The sequence below is a fragment of the Triturus cristatus genome, chromosome 8 (assembly GCF_964204655.1).
Source record: "Triturus cristatus chromosome 8, aTriCri1.1, whole genome shotgun sequence".
Classification (NCBI taxonomy): domain Eukaryota; kingdom Metazoa; phylum Chordata; class Amphibia; order Caudata; family Salamandridae; genus Triturus; species Triturus cristatus.
In genome coordinates this window covers 1,044,169,541-1,044,188,527 of record NC_140591.1, presented here as the reverse complement: position 1 = coordinate 1,044,188,527, position 18,987 = coordinate 1,044,169,541, and the positions used below count along the sequence as shown (strand labels likewise).

At 42.0% G+C, this 18,987-nt stretch overlaps 1 protein-coding gene across 2 annotated transcripts in view; it reads right to left on the bottom strand.

The window, feature by feature from the left end:
• Positions 1 to 1,880: 1,880 nt before the first annotated feature.
• LOC146805363 (neuroligin-4, X-linked) overlaps positions 1,881 to 18,987 on the bottom strand; it is a 791,723-nt gene continuing 774,616 nt past the window's right edge. For both annotated transcript variants that reach the window (XM_085622591.1, XM_085622592.1), the window contains exon 8: positions 1,881 to 5,751. In XM_085622591.1, coding sequence (XP_085478717.1) covers positions 4,902 to 5,751 — 850 coding nt within the window. In that variant the 3' untranslated portion in view covers positions 1,881 to 4,901. The remainder of the gene's footprint in view (positions 5,752 to 18,987) is intronic.

Sequence of the window (18,987 nt, the reverse complement as noted above, 5' to 3'; positions counted from 1 at the left end):
TAAGTGTTGCGCAAATACTTTACAAACTGCCTCTAAATTATGCCTGACTGTTCTGTGCCAAGCTACCAGAGGTTAAGCACAGGTTAATTTGCCTGATCCCTACCCTGACTAGGACTGTGGTTGCTGCATGACCAGGGCTTACACCTCAGTCAATTAACAACCCAGTTTCTAACAGGGACTTAGTCTCATTTTGCCTTATTCTCAGCCACTAAATGTCATGCAAATTATAGTCACAATGTACTGCTCAAAAATGACTTGTGATTCATTCATGGAAATAAACAGCATTAGAAGCTGTGAGATGCATGGATATCTGCATTTTATCGCTAGTTTTTGGGGATAGGACATCTTAGCGAAGGGAGTTGTAGTCGGAAATAAATTGGGTTGTATCATGCACAAATACAAGAACTTTATTATTCGTCTCCCAAGAAATTCCAAAAGGTGACCCACCACATCTTTGCATCAAGCATGCCTAAATATAGTTCACAAAAAATGTAATTTATGAAATATCGGGGAACTTGCTGAAAACAAGTCCAATTGATTGGAGAATTGTTGAATGGGAACTTAAAGTACCCTGCAAGTGTTAATGACGATGTACATATTACTTATATGATCTTCAAGCTGTGAAATTATAAGGTCATGGTTTTAAGTCAAGTACCTGACAGAGGTATTGACGTGTATTTTTATATTTATTTCTTTAAGGCAAACATTAAAACTGGGATAGACACAGGCACATTTAATTTCAAGTAGATGGTTATGTAATGCAATTTAAATGTACATTGATCAATGATATTATCAAACTAGGCCACCAGTGACACCAGTCTAGCTATTGGAATAATGTTCAACTTACACAAAAGCTTTGTAGAGTCATGCAATGAATGAATATAGCACAGGGTTGCAGATCACTCACGCTAAGCTAGTATTTGACTTTAGCAAAGGATTCAAGGTCACTCACTCAGAGATGCTACTTTTATTATACTGCCAGAGAAACACATTTTTCAGAAGTCCCATAATTGCTTTTAAATGTGTCATTTAGTAGCGGCTGCTATTGGACCTAGGTGGTGAGGGGGGGGGGACAAAAAAACAAACAAAAAACACTTACCTGAATCAGCCGCTGTCTCTCCTTTGTCCTCCGTCCCTCCTACATCTCCCTGCACTCCCGGCCAGCAGCAGGAAGCACCCACCCTTCCAGCCTCCCTATAGCCAATCACAACACTGTGATTGATTTGTCTAAGCACCGTGGATCGGCGCTGAGACGGGTACTGGAAAAGTTTGCATGTTCCTCACCAGGCTGTGTAATGCAGCCTGGTGGGGAAGATGCAGAGTGCGCATGACTGCTTGACTAGCCCAAGGGAGCCGGCCAAGCAGTTGTGCGCACTTCAGAAGTGAAAACCACTCCTCTCCCTACTCTGACAGCCCCCTGCCCGAAAGCCAATGAAGTATACATGAAAAATAAAATGATAATAACAATAATTATTATCATTTTATTTTTCCTTTTGTTCAATCGGGCGATGCTCCTCCATATTAGCGGAGGAGCCGCCACCGGTGTCGTTCCGTACAAAGATGTGGATTAACAGCTTTTTGTACAATAGTGGAACAGCTTCATGGATGTGCCTCTCTGGCTGCACATGGTGAGCATTTTTTAGTGCTCTCATTGTCAGAAATCAATTAGGACCTGTGTGAGCAATCTCAGAATTTGTATGTATCAAAATATTTTATTAATATTGAAGGTGCAATGTTAAGTCACCAGTTGCAAGTGGTGTCTAAACTATACAATAGTGGCATATTTCATTGTAGACATCCCTCTATATAATTCTAGAACTTTCGATATTCTAATTGTTGAATAAAAAGAAATTAGAGCAAAATACACTTGCTAGACACCAATTGTATGTTTCAACTATAGCAGACATCAAGTGGAATGTTCTCTATGTATGTTCAGTTGATTTCAAAACACGCATAAATGAACACTGGGAAACAGTACAAACCACTGCCCCTCCTCACATAGAATGCATCTCAGTATTGGCAGCCCAGAAACATTCGACCAATTTCTTGAGAACGAGAAGAAATCACAAAAAAAAGATAAATGCATGATTCTTTGCACAAAGCATTAGAAAATACTGTGATATTTTATTTTTCTTTAAAAATGCTGCTGCAAAGTTTATACATATGTGTCCAGCCATATATATCTTCCGTCATTACTTAAGGCAAAACCAAAAATGCAAAACAATGAAATTAGAAACCATTCAACCCTGCGCGCCTCTGAAGGACAAGAATATAAGGCTGGGAAAATATTATTTTTTTCTTTTACAGATCGCAAAGTATACTGTATTTTGCTATTATTATTATAGAATTCTATGAAGAGCCTAGAAATTCGCTTTGCTTATAAACCCTCCACCGTTCCAGATGTAGTAAATTGTCTTTGACCATAAGTATTTGAAAAAGCTAAAATCATTCACTTACAGGAACTTTGTTTACCCAAATGTCACAAGCCTGGCACAATACTGTACAATCATATTGCTAGCAGAAAACAGTTTGAAGTACTAGACAGATACCGCAGCGTTTAATAACAGACGCCCCCAAGAGCGTAAGATGGCTGGACATATTAGCTCTGTAGGTTCCATTCTAGAATCTCTGAGGCAACCCACGGTTTGTCCAAAAATGGGCCGGCACAAAATAATCATTAATAATATGTGCTGAGTGAACTGGGGAATAATGCAGACGTTAGAGTTCTAACTGTTGGAGATTGGCCAACCACCATTTGTATATATGTAGAGTGCTACCTGCTTACACATCTTTCAGAACTCCCTTTCCATTACCGTTTCGTTGCTCCTAGTACTCTCCATATCAATATAAAAATAACGTATATCTAGCCAGAGAGGTTCTTCATAAAATGCCGGGAAGATATCACACTGTTAGAAAGTTGTACTCCGAAGGCCGGGCCTTCATCCTAGGCCTTATTCTTGTATTGGGGGTCAGCCACATAGGGGTACCTACGTCACTGGCGTAGCGAAACTTGAGGAGACCCCTCCCCCCAATGTACGTGGAGGAGCCCCCTCCGGACTCAATCGGGAGCTCTCCTCCGGGCCGCAGTACTGTGCTGAGGGGGGCCCTGGAGTTAGCCCCCCCTTGCACCGTGGGGGTAGGCCTGTTTTACGCCACTGCCCTACGTCAGTATTAACAATACTGTATGATAGTTAGAAATCTGGCAATACCGTTTGTTAATTTAAATATGGTATGACGATTGAACCCCTCCTACCCGTGTCTCTTAAAATGTCCGCATCGGCAGCGCTACAGACGCTTGTGTAACGCCACATAAATCACTTGTCTTTGGTTACTATCTTTTAGTGACGCAGTTAACAATTTTCAGGACACAACAGAAGCGGGCATTAATCAGTCAAAAAAAGTCTTTTGCAGTGTTTACAACATGGATGGTTTATGGTCCTGGAATTCAAATCATGATTTGAGCAATAGCTGCGCAGTGTCCATTTCTCTATAGAGATAGAGCAGATCTGGAATGACCCTTTTGATCCATTTTCAAATGAAATTGTACACGACTATTTTTAAAATCCCGTGTAAGGTGATATTATACCTTTTCTTTCTCTAGCAATGTGCATTAATTGAATGACAGTTGCAGACTGTAATTAAGCAGCAGTGATTGAACTATTTTTCTGACATTTTTAATCTTGATGAAATGCATGAAATACTTGCAGAGAAAGTGTTTTGCATACAGATAAGGGAAAATGCTCTACTTAAAAATAAAATGTGAATTTCTCTCTGTAGCACAGAGGAACAGGCACCGTGGTCATCTGACGTCCGATGCAGCTGCTGATTGGTATGCAGCTAGCTCACCCGATGAAAAACCTCCAAAAACGGACTTTCAATGTTTGTTGGCAGAGCACTACATTTTACAGAGAAGGGGCGCTTCCTAAACTGTTCACAAAATGTCGGCGCTACATACAATGGTCTGTATGTTTGACTGCGATTGTGTGACTCGCCGAACCTCTTCAACAATTCTTGTGCTGCAATTTAACACAACCAAATTAAATTAAAAAACGAATCTTGGCAGAATTGGAACATGCACTTCTGTAAAGAGATGTTGGCATGTGACGCACTCAGAGTGGGCGGTATGCTCTCAGTGATGTCATGGCATTTCCTACAAATGACTTAATTTTAAAAATCCAAAATCGTCTCTGTTTACCTCAGGTTTTTAAAAAGAACATTCTCCCCCATGTTCGGAGGGAACCAGGGTGAGCATGACTAATATATGTACACATAGTTCACAACTGAAATCACAATCATTCTAAAAGCTCTTTTCAAACTGAAAACATCAATAAAAGCTTATTTTTCGTTTCAAACCAGAGTTCTGTACATTTTTTACAAGGTTTCTTAAATACAGTTCAGGCTGGCAAGTCATCTCTATGCACAGAACTATACATGTTATACTGCATAGTCAGTCAGTCTTCTCTTTATTTTAAATACGTTTCTTTTTTTCCTGGATTACAGCTCAAAGTAAGTCTGTCAGACAATCTCTGCCGCATAAAAGCCATTCATGGCATGGCACATTATGAACATGTTTAAAAAAAAAAGTATTAAACCGTAGGTCATTTGCTTTGTTCCAGAACTTTCCACACACAGTGTCTTTACCACTGGGAACATTCACTCCTTTCCAAATGACAGTACTTCTTGCCTAACAATAGCTTGCCCTGCTGCAATTTTAAAAGTATATGATAGAGTAACAGCAGTGACAACTTTTCACATTTGGCAGGGGTTGAAGTTGCTGTTATATCATCACACAGTTGCTTTTGAGGGATCAGTAAGAAAATAATGACTGCCTTCTTTTTTGTTGCTGTACTTTTTGTGTTTTTTTTCCCCCCAAGTGGCTGGAACAATATAAAGTGGCAAAGCTATACTCTAGTAGTTGAGTGTCCATGTGGTAAATTAGTACTATTTTGGCCTCCACTGAAGGTGTTGAATGTATGCAAAGGCTGCATTCCTGTTAATGTGTTAGGAATCATGGTGATGGTGTTTGGCGTCATAAGTGGGATGTCATCCGGGGACCTTCTCAAGGTCAGGGTGTAATCGGGTGGACATGTTAGTCTCATGGTATCATGGGCTTGCAGAGACTCACACTCATGATCATGTTCCATCTGTTTCATCTGCAAAGACATCATTTCTTCATTTTGGATGTGGGCAATGTCATTAGTCGTATTTCTTTGGGGGCTTGGTCGCCGGTGTGTTTCATGCCGCCTTTTGTCTTTCTTGTAATATAGCGCAGCGAATGCCAAAATATTGAGAAATAACAAGGATGCTCCTACAGCAATGGTGACGCTCAGCTCTGTAGAATAATCCCGCTTGTCTTCAATAATGACAGTTGGCTCATCGGGGCCAGTTTTTTGGTTCTCTTTTGATTGCTGAGGGTTGACGGCTGGTGTCATTGCTGGTCTTTTTGTGGTTGGCCAGAGCTTTCCTGAAGATCGTCTTGTGGAATATGGGAAAGACGTCATATCCGGAGGTGGGACTTTAGTTGTTGTGGAAACATACTGGAATATTTCATTCAGATTGTGCAGATGGGGAACAAGTTCCAACCAGAAGGCGACTTTTGTTGCTCTGTAATGATCTCTCACCCTGGGCTTTAAGCCAATGTGCAAATAGAGCTGGTCCTTGGGGTTGTATTTGGACCATGCTACTTCTTCAAACCGATTCGGTTTCGTGTGGATGAACTTTGTGTCCTGTGGGACGGGCTGGTTTGGATCCCTGTAAATGAAGAAAAAGAAAAGGCATCATAAATCAATGGATAAAATTATAAATGTGTTCTTCACTTTCTTACAAAATCTTACAACAAATATTTTATATTTCGAGAACAGTGCTAGCAATAAGAAAATAAGCATTTCCTTCTCATATTTTAATAAGTAGGCGTTAAATTATGCACAAAAAATAGAATTCACATCTCAAGATGTAAAGTAATCGTGATAACACAGGATAGGCACAGCACAATTATATTATTCATTACAAATCTCATAAAATGTGTTTCAGAGAGTGCAGGGGAGACATAATGTAGTGACTGTTTTGCAAAGTGCGAATAGCTTGAGTGAAGCGTCAGTAGCCTTTTCTTCTAGGTCCACTCACTGGCAAAATGAAGTCACAGTGCAATAAGTCTCCCTGAGCAAAAGGGTCTAATTTACATTAAGTAATTGTGATTTGTAATTACTACCTAGAAGTCTGTCTCAAAACCTAGATTCATTGGTGCAACAGAAGGTAGATTCACGGTTCAAAATGCCTTGAAATAGTTACTGTATCTCACCACTAAGTCAAATGCAAACAATAAAATTAATCAGTCTGTTGGAGGTTATCCAATGTGTCCTAGAAATCACATTAGGATTAGACGAGGCCATTGCTCATGCTTTCATAAGTTATAGTGAAGATGCTGGCAGTACCAAACATACAGAGATGGACTGATTACAAGTTGCACAGCACTATATCACAGTAAAATAGAAGAGTTTACCATTCCCAAAGAAGCAATTTCCAGCAGGTATTTTTTTTTTATTGACAGAGTTTTATATAGCGCGAACTTGAACCAGTATCGGGTATCAGAACGCTTTACATAGCACCAGTTGCGTTAAATGAGGAGGCATTCATTTTTTTTGTTAGGCCCGGGGAGATTAATCCCTTCAGTGCCACGCCCTTTCCCCCTCCTGTGCCGGGCGTTGCACTAATGGGTGGGGTTCATGACGAGATAGTCTCGTCATGGGCACAGCGCAACCGTGCTCCATGACGAGACTATCTCGTCATGGGCACTGAAGAGGTTAAGTGATTTGCCCAGAATCACAGGATGTTCAGCATCATTGCCAAGACTTGAACCTGGTTCCCCAGATTTGAGGTCGACCGCCCTAGCCGTTTGGCCAACTCCTCTCCCCATGGTATATGCCTTAACTAGTAAAACCCAAGCTGCTATTCCATGGGGTTTTACTGTATACATTTACCCTCCACTCTGGGCTGGTGGCAAATGTTTGTGAAGGTCTGTGGGTGGGGTTGGGGACATGAAAGGGGTGGAGGGGTAGGAAGGGATGTAACAAGTATGTTCTGGCAGTGCGGGGGCACAGTAATCTTCCTTCTCTCAGTAAAAAAGGGGGTGAGACTTCACTGACCACTGATGCAGTCAAAGCTCATGGGCTGGTTGTGGCTGAAAACAAAGGTGTGGAAAAATCTAACTACTTGGAATCAAGTGAAGAATCCCATAAGGTCATTCTATCTAACTGATAATCAGACCCATTGTGTTTCATATCCTTGATCATGTGTCCAGGAAGATGCGTTTCTATTGTTGAAAAGTGATATGCTTAACTGCTCGATGGACAATAGAAGCAAACAAACATACCTGTGCAAAATGTAAAAAAAAACCTTAATTAGAAAATGAACCAATTTTAAGTTACGGCAATATCCGCAGTGCCACAATTACTACCAGAGGAAGCATCTCCAGGTAGCTAGTCATGATCCACCAGAAAACAAATTCCTAGGACAAACAGGAGAATCCAATGAAAACATATAGGGGCATATTACCAAGCGGCAGCGGTAATTATCGCTGGCCGCCCATAGCGTAAAAATGTTTTATCACCGGCTATCGCTGATAATTATCGCCATGCTAGCGCTGTATTAACAACGCATAGCGCAATGGTGATAATTATCCCAGCGATAGTGATGTTTTCCATGGAACATCGCTGGTTTTTCAGCGATGTTCCATTGAAAACAGCGATACCTTGCTTATACGACCCTGTGGTCGTATCAGCATAATCCACCCCCAATGGTAAGTATAGCTAAGTCAAGATTTTAGCAGACGATAGTTTTTGGCGAAAACCGCGTTTTTTGCCAAAAACTAACGTCTGCTAAAATCCTGAGGGCCACCGTGTAATCATCGCGATGTGTATTTAGCGATAATTTACAAGGTAGTCCGTCAGGGGTACGCCCAGTGACGCCCACTTTGCATCTCATTAGAGATGCGAAGCGAGGCGTCGGGAAAACGGGTGCTAACATGCGCTAATGCATGTTAGCATCCCCTTGTAGATAGGGCGATAATCTTATCTCCGCTTTTTTAAGGCCAAAAAAGCGGAGATAAGGCCCTTGTTAATATGCCCCATCGTTCTGTAAAATATTTATCTCCCGATCCCAGAGTGTGACATCTCACGTTGTTCTCCCAGGTTTTCCTCCCTGTAATATCCTAAAAGACACAGCTTATTGCACAAATCTAAGCTTTTCTTCATGTTTAGTATGAAAAGATACCAAACGCCATCTATCTGTTCATGGGACTAGAAATGAACCTTTGTACCGCGCAGCGTCCCCTGCGAAGTGTGAGGCAGAGTGTTCCCATACATTGGATCACGGTTCTTTTCACAAACGTTTTATGACAAAATACTTTTAAGCTCAAGCTTTATTGTTGTATAAATACAGAGGCAAATTCATTTATTTTCTGCACTGCCATTATGGCTGCAGTTTTAACCACATGCTGCTACCACAGCCCCTCTTGCTTACATCCAGCAAGAAATATTGGAGCACTCACAGTAAAAGAAATACCCAATGTCAGCTCCCATCACTGTTATTTATACAGATTCGTTCACATCAACATCATGCCAACTATCTCTGTGAATATATGAGTTCCAAACAAAAACTGACTAAAATGTGAATTAGATTATGTTCATGTTTATGTTAATTTTTCTTATGTCTCACACATTGCATAAATGGATTGCTCCTAGGTTCTAGGGCTGGAATTGGTTCACATAACAAAAGGAGGTTATTTTTTAATAGTGTCCGGCTGTAAAGGCACCAATATATATGGGTCAAGTTGGTTTATAGCGGTCAGGGACCTACCCATGTGAAACCATGGCTGAGTAGTTGCAGTTACAATGACTCAGTCCAGTAACCTTTTCTTAGACAGAAGTAGACAACATTTTTGGTAGATGGATATACGGGGTTAGAGCATATATGTCTTGAGTTTTGTTCTGAAATGCATTGATTGGTTGGCCATGAGAATTTCCCTTGGTAGATTGCTCGTGGAGCCGTATTACATAAGTGCTGCAAGAGCGCAATGGGCGTTTGCGGCCACTTTGCGAGTCCCGGGGCACTTTGATATTACAGAAGGGGCCACAGATGCTTGTGTAGCCCCTTCTGAAATACCGTTTGCACTGGCGCACATCAAGCGCCAATGCTATCTTCATGGGGTATTCCCTCACTTACATGGGGGCGTGCCCCATGCAAATAGGGGAATCCCTTCGCCTCTTCACCCATGCCGCATGACAGACGTGGGCGCAGAGGCAAAGAATCTCTCAGGAGGCGCACTGACATGGGGCTCAAAGGGGTCCCACTGATACCCCTGACATCCTCTTGCAGGCAGGTGCAGTCACTGACTGAACCCGCCTGCAACGTGATCTCTAATCCCCTTTAAAAGTGAAGGCGGGTTGCCTCCTGCACTGTGAAACACAGAGCGGCATCAAAGCAGCTGCTCTGTTTTTCACAGGAATGAGCTGCCCCCAGGGCAGCGCGAGTTCGCGGCTGTCCTGGGGGCACCACATTCCATGTAATAGGGCACACTTTCCCTGTTTGCGCCTGGTGCACCTGTTCTAAGGTGCACCAGACGCAAAAAGGGAAAGTGCACCCTTTACATAATAGGACCCCAAGCATTGGTTGTCACTGAGCCACCTCAGATACTCTTGATTTCCCATCTGACTCTAAGGGTGATAAGGAGATGCTTTTCTGATGATTTTAATTTGCATGCAGGTGTGTCCTATAGGCATTTGGATAATGTGCCTTTAATGCATTTGAACACAAAGCAGAGAATCCAGAATGTGTTATGTCGTTTACTGAGAGAGAAGAAGATACCTTTCACGAGTGGATAAACAAGCTTGACAATCAGAAGTTGCATAGGATGTCCATACAATATGCTTTCCCATCTATAAATGTTCCAAATCTTCTATACCCCCTGTAACCCTAAAGGGTGGGGGGTTGGACAACAGTGATATCGTTTCATGAAGGACATTGTAAGTGTGTTCAGTCAACATAAATTATCTTAGATTACATTAAAATAAATGAGGTTAAATCAAATTTAATTAAATCACCTCAAATCAAATCTTATAAATTAACTCTCTGTGTCTTCGACAGTTATTATACTAATTTCCATTTTTACAAGCAGATCGTCACATCATGCTCTGGTAGGTGGCGGCGAGCTATTCACTGTATGATGTACTGTGATGCTAGCCATAGTATGAGAAGAATGGACACTGCATTCAAGGGAGGTGCGGTGGGAGGTGAGCTCCAGGCTGACAGCTTAGCCCTATATTATTTAGATTGATGGATATCTGTTATTTTGGTATTCAAACTACAACATTCCGCACTGGAGAATATGTTACATCAGGGTTGTGCATAATAAATGCATCTACTTGCCATAGTCGCCTATCGCCGTTCTTAGTTCATTTAAAACTCTACATCTGTCGGCTCATGTCTTATTACTTCATGCTTTGCTTTTTTACATTTTGTAGTTCATGGACCTTCTTGACGTTTATACTGGGATTTATGCCACCCGGTCTTCTGCCTAATGGAATATAGAGACTTAATCAGAAGTATCTTTGACATCCACAAAAGTTAGGTATTTAAGCATCACACTACTCTGTCTCATTGACTCAGTGCTCTGCCTTCCACAATGAATTTTGAGCAACCTTTCCATGCTTCACCATGCACTTATATGACCACTTCACTGACATTTTTGTGTGTCTTGAATAGCCAATATGGGATACGCCTAAGCCATGATCTCTTTGGCATGAGGCTCACTAATCCAGCGGAGATTATCACCATTGGATGACCCATCATCGCTGATCGGCCAGACAATCTTGGGGGACCCCTCCTTGTCATGGCCGGATGAGGTTCTGAGGGATTAGGCATCCAGACAGTGGGCTTGGACAGCTTCTGGGACATAATGACAGTGCAACTCCATGGATTTTTATGTGACTCCTTCATGACGTCTGTGCCCCTAGATTTTGACCCGAGATCCTGTCCCCTCTTCTAGAGTCTTCTTCTCCTGGTTCAATAGGAGTGGAGCTTACATCAGTCAACCACTTATGGGTGTGCAGCATTCCTCAGGGTGACTGGGCCCCCTCTCACAACTGTGGTAAACTGATCACGACCGTGTGCTACACCGCCCCGGGGGTACTCTAGAATGTGGCTTGCCAAGCGTGCCTAGGAAAGCCAAACTCATGATAGGTGGTGTACTTGTTGCAATGCCTGCAGCGGCAACACACTTGGCCTCAATGTGAGGTCTTGAGGCCTTCACACTGCCTGCCTGGCATAGAGGTTAGTCCCAGCCTGCACATGTGGAGCAAATTTGACTGCCAACACAAAAATTCAGGAGAGCACCAACAGTTAGGAGCCAAGGGGTGGAGTGTTCACTGTCGCTTCCCTGAGTCTGAGTTACAATGGACCACAACAGCAAAGAGACCTTGGGATCTGGCCAACCATGCTGCTCTTGCTGCCCTGCCCCTCCATGAGCCTATGGGTTGAGGGAAAGGCAAGCGTGCTTAGTGGGTCAACAGGAACTTCCTCACACCTAATTGGTCACAAATATGGGGAGCACAAAATCACTCAGGAATGACGTCCCCATCCCAGCCCGCTTTGGACACTCCTTACCCCACCACTCCACAATCCTACAGTCAACCAAAACCTCCCAGGTGCACCTGGAAGTGAAAGTAAACATGTGGACGCAAATATTGACCACTGTGAAATGTTCAACAAAAGCTGGCAGAGCAGGTCGCTCAATCCGAAAAGACTCTTGCAGACCTCTAACCATATTAGGCCCATCTACAAAAACTACTTTGGGACCTCAGGGAGCAAGTTCATTTCATCAAAGATCACATGGAGGATGCTGAGGGATGGGCCTTGTGCAGCAATATCAGGGGTGTGGGCCTTCCTGAGGGCAGAAAAGTCCCTTATAGGGTGAACTAGTTAGAGTCCCATAAGAAATGTCAAATGAGAGGTTTGTAAATAAAAAGAGCAGTGCCTGGTCGAAATCTGGTTATAGTTAGGAAACATAAAACATATAAGTGCAGCATTATAAGACATTATACAGTCTTGTACTTCTTTTTATTTATTGACAATTTAAGACATGGTGGTATAGTGATTAACTTAGAATCACACATTGCCTTGGTCATGAGCTGAGGCTGGAGGTATAACCAATTGTTTCACATTGAAAGACCATGAACGAAGCCACTAGACCGCATGTCCTACAGGCCTTGGTGCAATATTGCTTTCACTCAAAGTCAAATGCCCACAATAAAATTTGGTTTCAGATGCTGCACTCTTTACTGAGCTTAAAAATACTATGAGGCTGTTTATCGTTGAGTGTCTCATCTAAACTATATTATAATTGAAGTATTATTAAGGTATAAGCATCGGTTGTGTATTCACCATACTGTGTGCCTTTCGTTGATCTTTTAGATTGATTCACGGTAGAAGGTAGATTATTATACATTTATAACAATATTCATGGTTTCCTATTGTTTAGCTATTTAACTGTGATATAGGAAGCTTACATTTAATAAAACAATTTACTTGACTAGCATTTAGGAGAAATACGGTCTCTGTCAATCCAAGGGGTCTTAGACGAAACATAAGAACAAGGTCAGGACAGGAGCAAGGGGTGCAGTACAAATCAGAAACATTCAGCAACGTTCAGATTGTTACCAGATTGTGTGTGTGAGCTGTAGGAAAAAGAATATATGTGATCATTCCCAAAGCAAGTTTTAAAGATTTCATTAAAGCCTCCAGAAATACTTTCTACAAAACACGCCATTTATAAACAGTGTGAGAAAAAACAATTATTTGAGGTAGATGGAAGCCCAACTCAGGTAATAATGGCACTATTCATGTTAGGTCCAGTAAAGGTTTCAGTAATTTAAGCATGAGTTCAACTAGGAATACTGTCAAAAAGTTGAAAACACCAAACAATAAAAACATTACAAATCCCACTCTAATTTATAAAATTATAAAATAATTAAATGAACAAGATCACACTAAAATGACATAATCCAATAAGGGCAACTGGAGTTCTGAATATTTAACGTTTTAAATAGAGTGACAAAAACTTTAAGCACCAGCCATGCTCATCTGGTTGAGCTTGACCGGTAAAAAGGCATGATTTAAGGCTGACTATGATGGAAAACTGGTCGGATGCACAGACCAGGTATGCCCCGGTTTGAAGTTTTACCTACCGACATAGACTCTGAAATGGAAGTCTAAAATCCTTCACGGGGCAAGGCAGCAGGCTGTGGCTGAAATTAGTTTCACAAGACTAGATGGCAAAGGGACAGAGACCCGGTTAAGCGGTTACATTTTAGGGGAAAAGCTCAAAAGGTCCTTCAATAGTCGTTCACTTTTGGTGCCTTTGCCGGGTTACAATTTCTACCTTCAGACTAAGTCACATTTTTGGAGCTCAGTTTCTTCCAGCAGGGCAAGGCTGAAAACGGTAGCCGAGCAGGGATCCTTGAGGCTGAATACCTTCTCTGCAACGTCCCACTGAACTGGATTTGCTGCTGCAATAAAGCTTCACCTGGGAGCAACCTGAATCTTTAGCCCAGTGGCACTGTCAGCTAGGCATGGCAGGCTTGTCTGGTCCTCTGAAAGTCTTTGAAGCCAATATGTTTCAAAGTCCTAGGTTTCTCAGGATGTTAGGAGGAGTACACTTTGACACACCCAAGTGTCCCAGGACCTAAGGAGCAGCACTTCGGGGTCAAGAATCACTCCAGCAGAAGAAACAAGCAGGGGCTAGAGCAGGTTTAGTTGGAACTGGTCAGTTGGAACTGGTTAGCTGGGAACTTCAGGGAAAGGGCTTCTAGCAGCTTGTTGTGTCCGTGTAGCTTAAAAGGAGGTCAGCCAACTGAGCCTTGGAGTCCTTTTCTTTATCCTGGGTACAAGTTGGAGCACGTTCAGCCTTACAGGTTTCTTCACAGGTTTTAACAGCAGTTGCAGTCCTTCATATGTCTTCCACAGGTCCAGTAGGGTTCTGAAGAGGGTGCCCAGGGGTGTCACATTTATGCCAGATACTCGCCTGCCGGTGGGCTGATTCCTGGCCCTCCCTAACCGATAGAGAAAAAGTTTCCAGGGTAACCCTACCCTTTTTCGCAGCAGTTCCTGTGAGCACTACAGCAAAAAATACCACAGTGCCCCTCTCCACCTAAATCCAACATGACGGATCCTTCCATCACTTGTACAGAGCTCTGGTGTTCAGCCCACAGATATGGCCAGAGAACTTACCCCCTCCTCTCCGGTCACTCAAAACTGATTCTAGGGGCAACTCCTCTCCCACTGTTATTCGTGGCAGGATAACTGGAGGGACAAGGAAGGGGTGGGTCCAGGTGTTCACTACATCTGCGTATGATAAAGTAAGACTCTGTGAAGTTACATTTCTGGACATAGCTCAGATGGTCATCCTGTTATAGGAACAGAACACTTCCCACACCCAAGACCTTTGTCTGAGCACTAGAAGCAAATTCACACCTCATCATAGGGGCTAATCATCTCTTGGGTGACATTTGGAGGCACATGCAAATAGGCTTCTAGAGGCGTTAGGTTATTACCTAATAGATAACTCTTATAAGTACACTTTCTAAAATATTCAGTACAAATCTGATGTTAAGAGTGAATCAGGCTTGTAATATATAGTTTAAAAGTCACAAATAAACTTTGTAACTTTGTAGTGGAGATGGCATAATTTAATATTAATATTACCTCCAAATGCTTTGCTATTGAAAAGCTAATCCCACTACAGTGAAAATGGCCTTTTCACTAAAAAGGCATGTTTAACATTGAACTTTTAATGTCCTAAATTGAAATTCTAAATTCCATATTTGTAAAGCGCAAATTTTCACACCTAAGGGTATCCATGCACTGAGGGCCGTCAGGGAGATTAAGGGCCTCATGTAGGTGGCATACACTTTACCGATTCTAAAATACCGAATCATACCGATTCGGTATTTAAGAATCGGTAAAGTGTATGTAGGTAAAAATTCGGTAAATGTTGCCGAATCGGAGTGAGTCGGTAATTACCGAATCGGTATTACCGATTCGGTAATGGGGGAGCACATGCAAGGGTGGCAGGGTGTCACATTGACACCCTGTTGCACCCCTGATTCGGCCATGTGTGCACATGTGGCACACATACATGCCCTAAGGGCATGTATGTCTGCCACATTGCACACTTCTAAGCGCTATTAAATGCGTTTACACATCCATACTTTATTTACCACCAACTATTAGTTGGTGGTAAATACCGACTCCAAACAACACACACACACTCCCCCTACATCTCATTTCTGTATTCGGAATTTACCGAATCGGTAAAATTACCGATTCAGTAATTTTACCGATTCGGTAAATTACCGAATACAGAAATGAGCCCCCTACATGTCACAAGCCTAAATACCGGTCGGTAACGGTATAATTACCGAAAATCGGCCGTAACCGACCGGTATTCGGCTACGTACATGAGGCCCTAAGTGAGCTATTGCCCAGTGTCACATGATGCTGAGCTGCCACCAAGGATCAAACCACTAGCCCCGTGCTCCGGAGTCAGCCGATCTGGCAACTGCGCCACACTTCTCCCCTATTTAAATACCCTTCACTCTGCCTAATGATCATTGAGGCCTACTGAGGAGTTCCATATTACTATTTAAAAGGCAGGTGTAGGCATGTCAAAGAGGGTTATTTTCACAGGTCGAAATTGCAGTTTTAAAACTGGACAGACAGGCTACAGTGAAAGGCCTGCAGTTACGTTTTGCACTGTGGTGGCACAATGTGTGCAGTAGTGCACTAGTGACATTTAGCTAGTACACTTTGTAACATACATATAATAGGTACTTATAGTTAAGTTAAACATGCCAGTTAGGAGTATAGCCAATTTTGACATATTCTAAGGGTCAGAACTGGGGCCTGGTTATCAGAGTCCCAGTGCACAGAGTAAAACAAACAGCAGCATCAGTCTAAAATAAAAAAAATGGGGGCGATCATGAGAAAACAGCCATTGTTCCACAAACAGGATGTAAAATGTAGTGCTGTTTTATACACAACTCTGATAAGCATAACAATAGTGCTATTAACTAAAATAATTAGGGAAACACCACAGTTGGTACACCATGCCTTTGTCTGTGCATAACTAATGTTGATGGTCATTCCACCACCAGAGAGGAGACAAATACTGTGTAACCCCAGTATGCTTTGAGAGTTTTTCAGGTACACAGTGAGCATCTTATAAACCATACATTAATGCATGCAACTTTTGAAAAACACTTGTATAATTGTATACAGTGGTTGTCATTAGCAATACAAATCTTTTCTGATAGTGAATATATTTCGGTACCTGGTATGTGCCTCTGACTTCCTGCCGCCACCTATCAAGTCAGAGTCCATGTACCCATTATCAATCACCTGAGCTTGTAAATAATAAATAAACAACCATAGTGTCAGCAGTCAACCATGATTTATTGCCGGGCTAAATCTTAATGTGGAAGTCAGTGCCTTTGCATCGCTCCTTGCTAGCAACAAGCAGCGGACAGTAGAATTATGTTCTGGTTTTCTGACCACATGACTATATCTTTAAGCTTAACCATATCCTAAAATTGTTTTCATGAGAGTGTCTTTACATCGCAGAGGAATATAGGATCTGCACTTATATCAACACTAATATTCATATTATACACGTACATTAGGTCATGGAAAGTGTATGCACTGGTGCGTGTGGTGTGGTTTTCGATTCTTTAATGGCAATGTTGCGTTCAGAGATAACCCACTTAGGGACTAATTACAGCCAAGCTCAGAGCAAGAGGTAAATGTATGCTCTAAAAAGAGATGACATGCAAAAATAGATTCTGTGAGATTTTATTGTTGGAAAAGTCAGCATCACATGGTCGTTTCCCATTCCATGGGATTTTACTTGTAAGTGCAGAGTATTGAGGTGATTTTACCACACGTAAATAGTAACTCATAATTCAGTCTATTGTCTGCAACAATCAGATGTACAAATCACAAACGCTCCACCCTTTCTGTATCTGCAAAAAACAAGCTCCAGGCTCACCTATGCCACAAATCATTCTCATGAGCTTTTTAAAAACATCTTTCAGTCTCTAAATCCAACCTACTTAGATTCAACAGTGGACTAATCACAAAAGGTTCAGCATGTCCTTTTTAAACATTCTTAGCAACAGAATGGCAAATAACTGATGATGCTGGAACAGAAGCAGGCCACTCTATAACACTCACAAAATGTATCCCCAAAAAACCAAGACAAGGTCTATTCCATCTCCCTCACAACAATACTCTACACAGGTGTATCTAGAGTGCCTGGGTGACTTTAAAGACCCTCTGATTTGTACACACAGGCACCCAAGAAATATCCAGTAGTATTATAAAAAAGAACAAAGGCCAGTTACCTTCATTCGCCTTTTTTCCTATTCATTAGAATTAGAAACTTTCTCTGGAGTTTTGCCGTCTCCTGCAGATTGGCAGAAGCTATAAACTCAAAGGTTATGGTACATTTAGGGACAAAATTACAAAAAATCATACAACACAGCTCAGCAAGTAAAGTTGCCGAGCTGGATTGTGTGAATGGGAGAGTGCAGAACAGGGCCTTTTTCTGCTAAGAGGTGGCGCTGTTCAGTTCTGTGCCAGCGCTGGTGCACTTCTGGCTGCCATGCGCCAACACAGACACCCTTGCACCCTAGTGCAATGGTATATGTATTGTGTTAAGTAAAGTTTTGAAGAAGAAGGGTCACTTGTTGTACAAATCCTTTACTATAAGGTATTTCTCTCTTTCTGTGTGTTGCATAATACAGCACACTTGCAATGAGGGACTGACAAGGCAAGGAGAAATGAAAACATTTCTCCTCATTACCCCTGCCTCAAGTAGACACAGAATTTTGAGTCAAAACCCATGGGTGGTTGCATGGTAACACCCATGCACCAACTATGAAACGCCACCTTGAAGCAAAGTAATGCAAGTCTGCATGTTGTGCAGCATTACATTACTTTGGGTTACAATCCTACGCAAATTGAGATTTTTTTAAAATGATATATTAGACCACCAAACCAGTAGACTTTGCTTTAGGATTTTCTTTCAAAAGTAACACAAACTTCAAGCAAAGTAAACCCCGCACTCTGGAGTCAGCTGCTCTGGCTGCTGCACCACACCTCTCCCCATGAATGTGTTCACCTAAAAGCAGAGCACACCACAAAATCCTGACAGAAGTCACTGAAGTAGAAATTCTCCATTCCACTCCTGCTATTCCCGGTTGAAGAGGCATACACATTGGGGCAATAATCATGTTTATCACCATGCCCTCTACTTAAATGACTCTGTAGTGCCTAAAAGAATGCAATTGACAAGGGTAACTCTATGCCTGCAGGCCCTAGATGTCCAGCCAGTTAGGTTAGGTTCCTTTTCCTTAAGGATTGTAGTCAGATAGGGTCTGTGGTCGAAGCTGTTGTATCCCAATTGGTGTCACTGTGACTATGAAATCAGGTAAGGTCCCTAGGCTGAATGACAGAGAGTGATTAGATTGCAGGTTTTTTGTATTATTCTCTCTTTTATTCTCCCAATAGGTCACAATGTCGTGAGTGACAAACGTTTGAAGATGTATAGAGTCAATGCCACCCCTGAAAGCTTGGCCAGTTCAATATTAGAAGACATAGATTCTTCTGCCCTGCATCCCAGTTGGAATTTTGCCATTGCTGCAGATTCATTGCACATTTTCTGGCCTTTTTGCTGAACCTTATTTCTGCTGGTTACAGAATTCTGCGCACTTTATCCCTGCTACCCGGTGGTAAAGTGATTGTGCTCCTCCTTTAAACATGATGAAATTGGTATACTCTTGATTGGCTCATGTAACTTACCAACACATCCCTTGTATATCATACAAAGTGTACCCAGGGCCTGTAAGTTAATTCTCACTAGTGGGCTGCAACACTCCT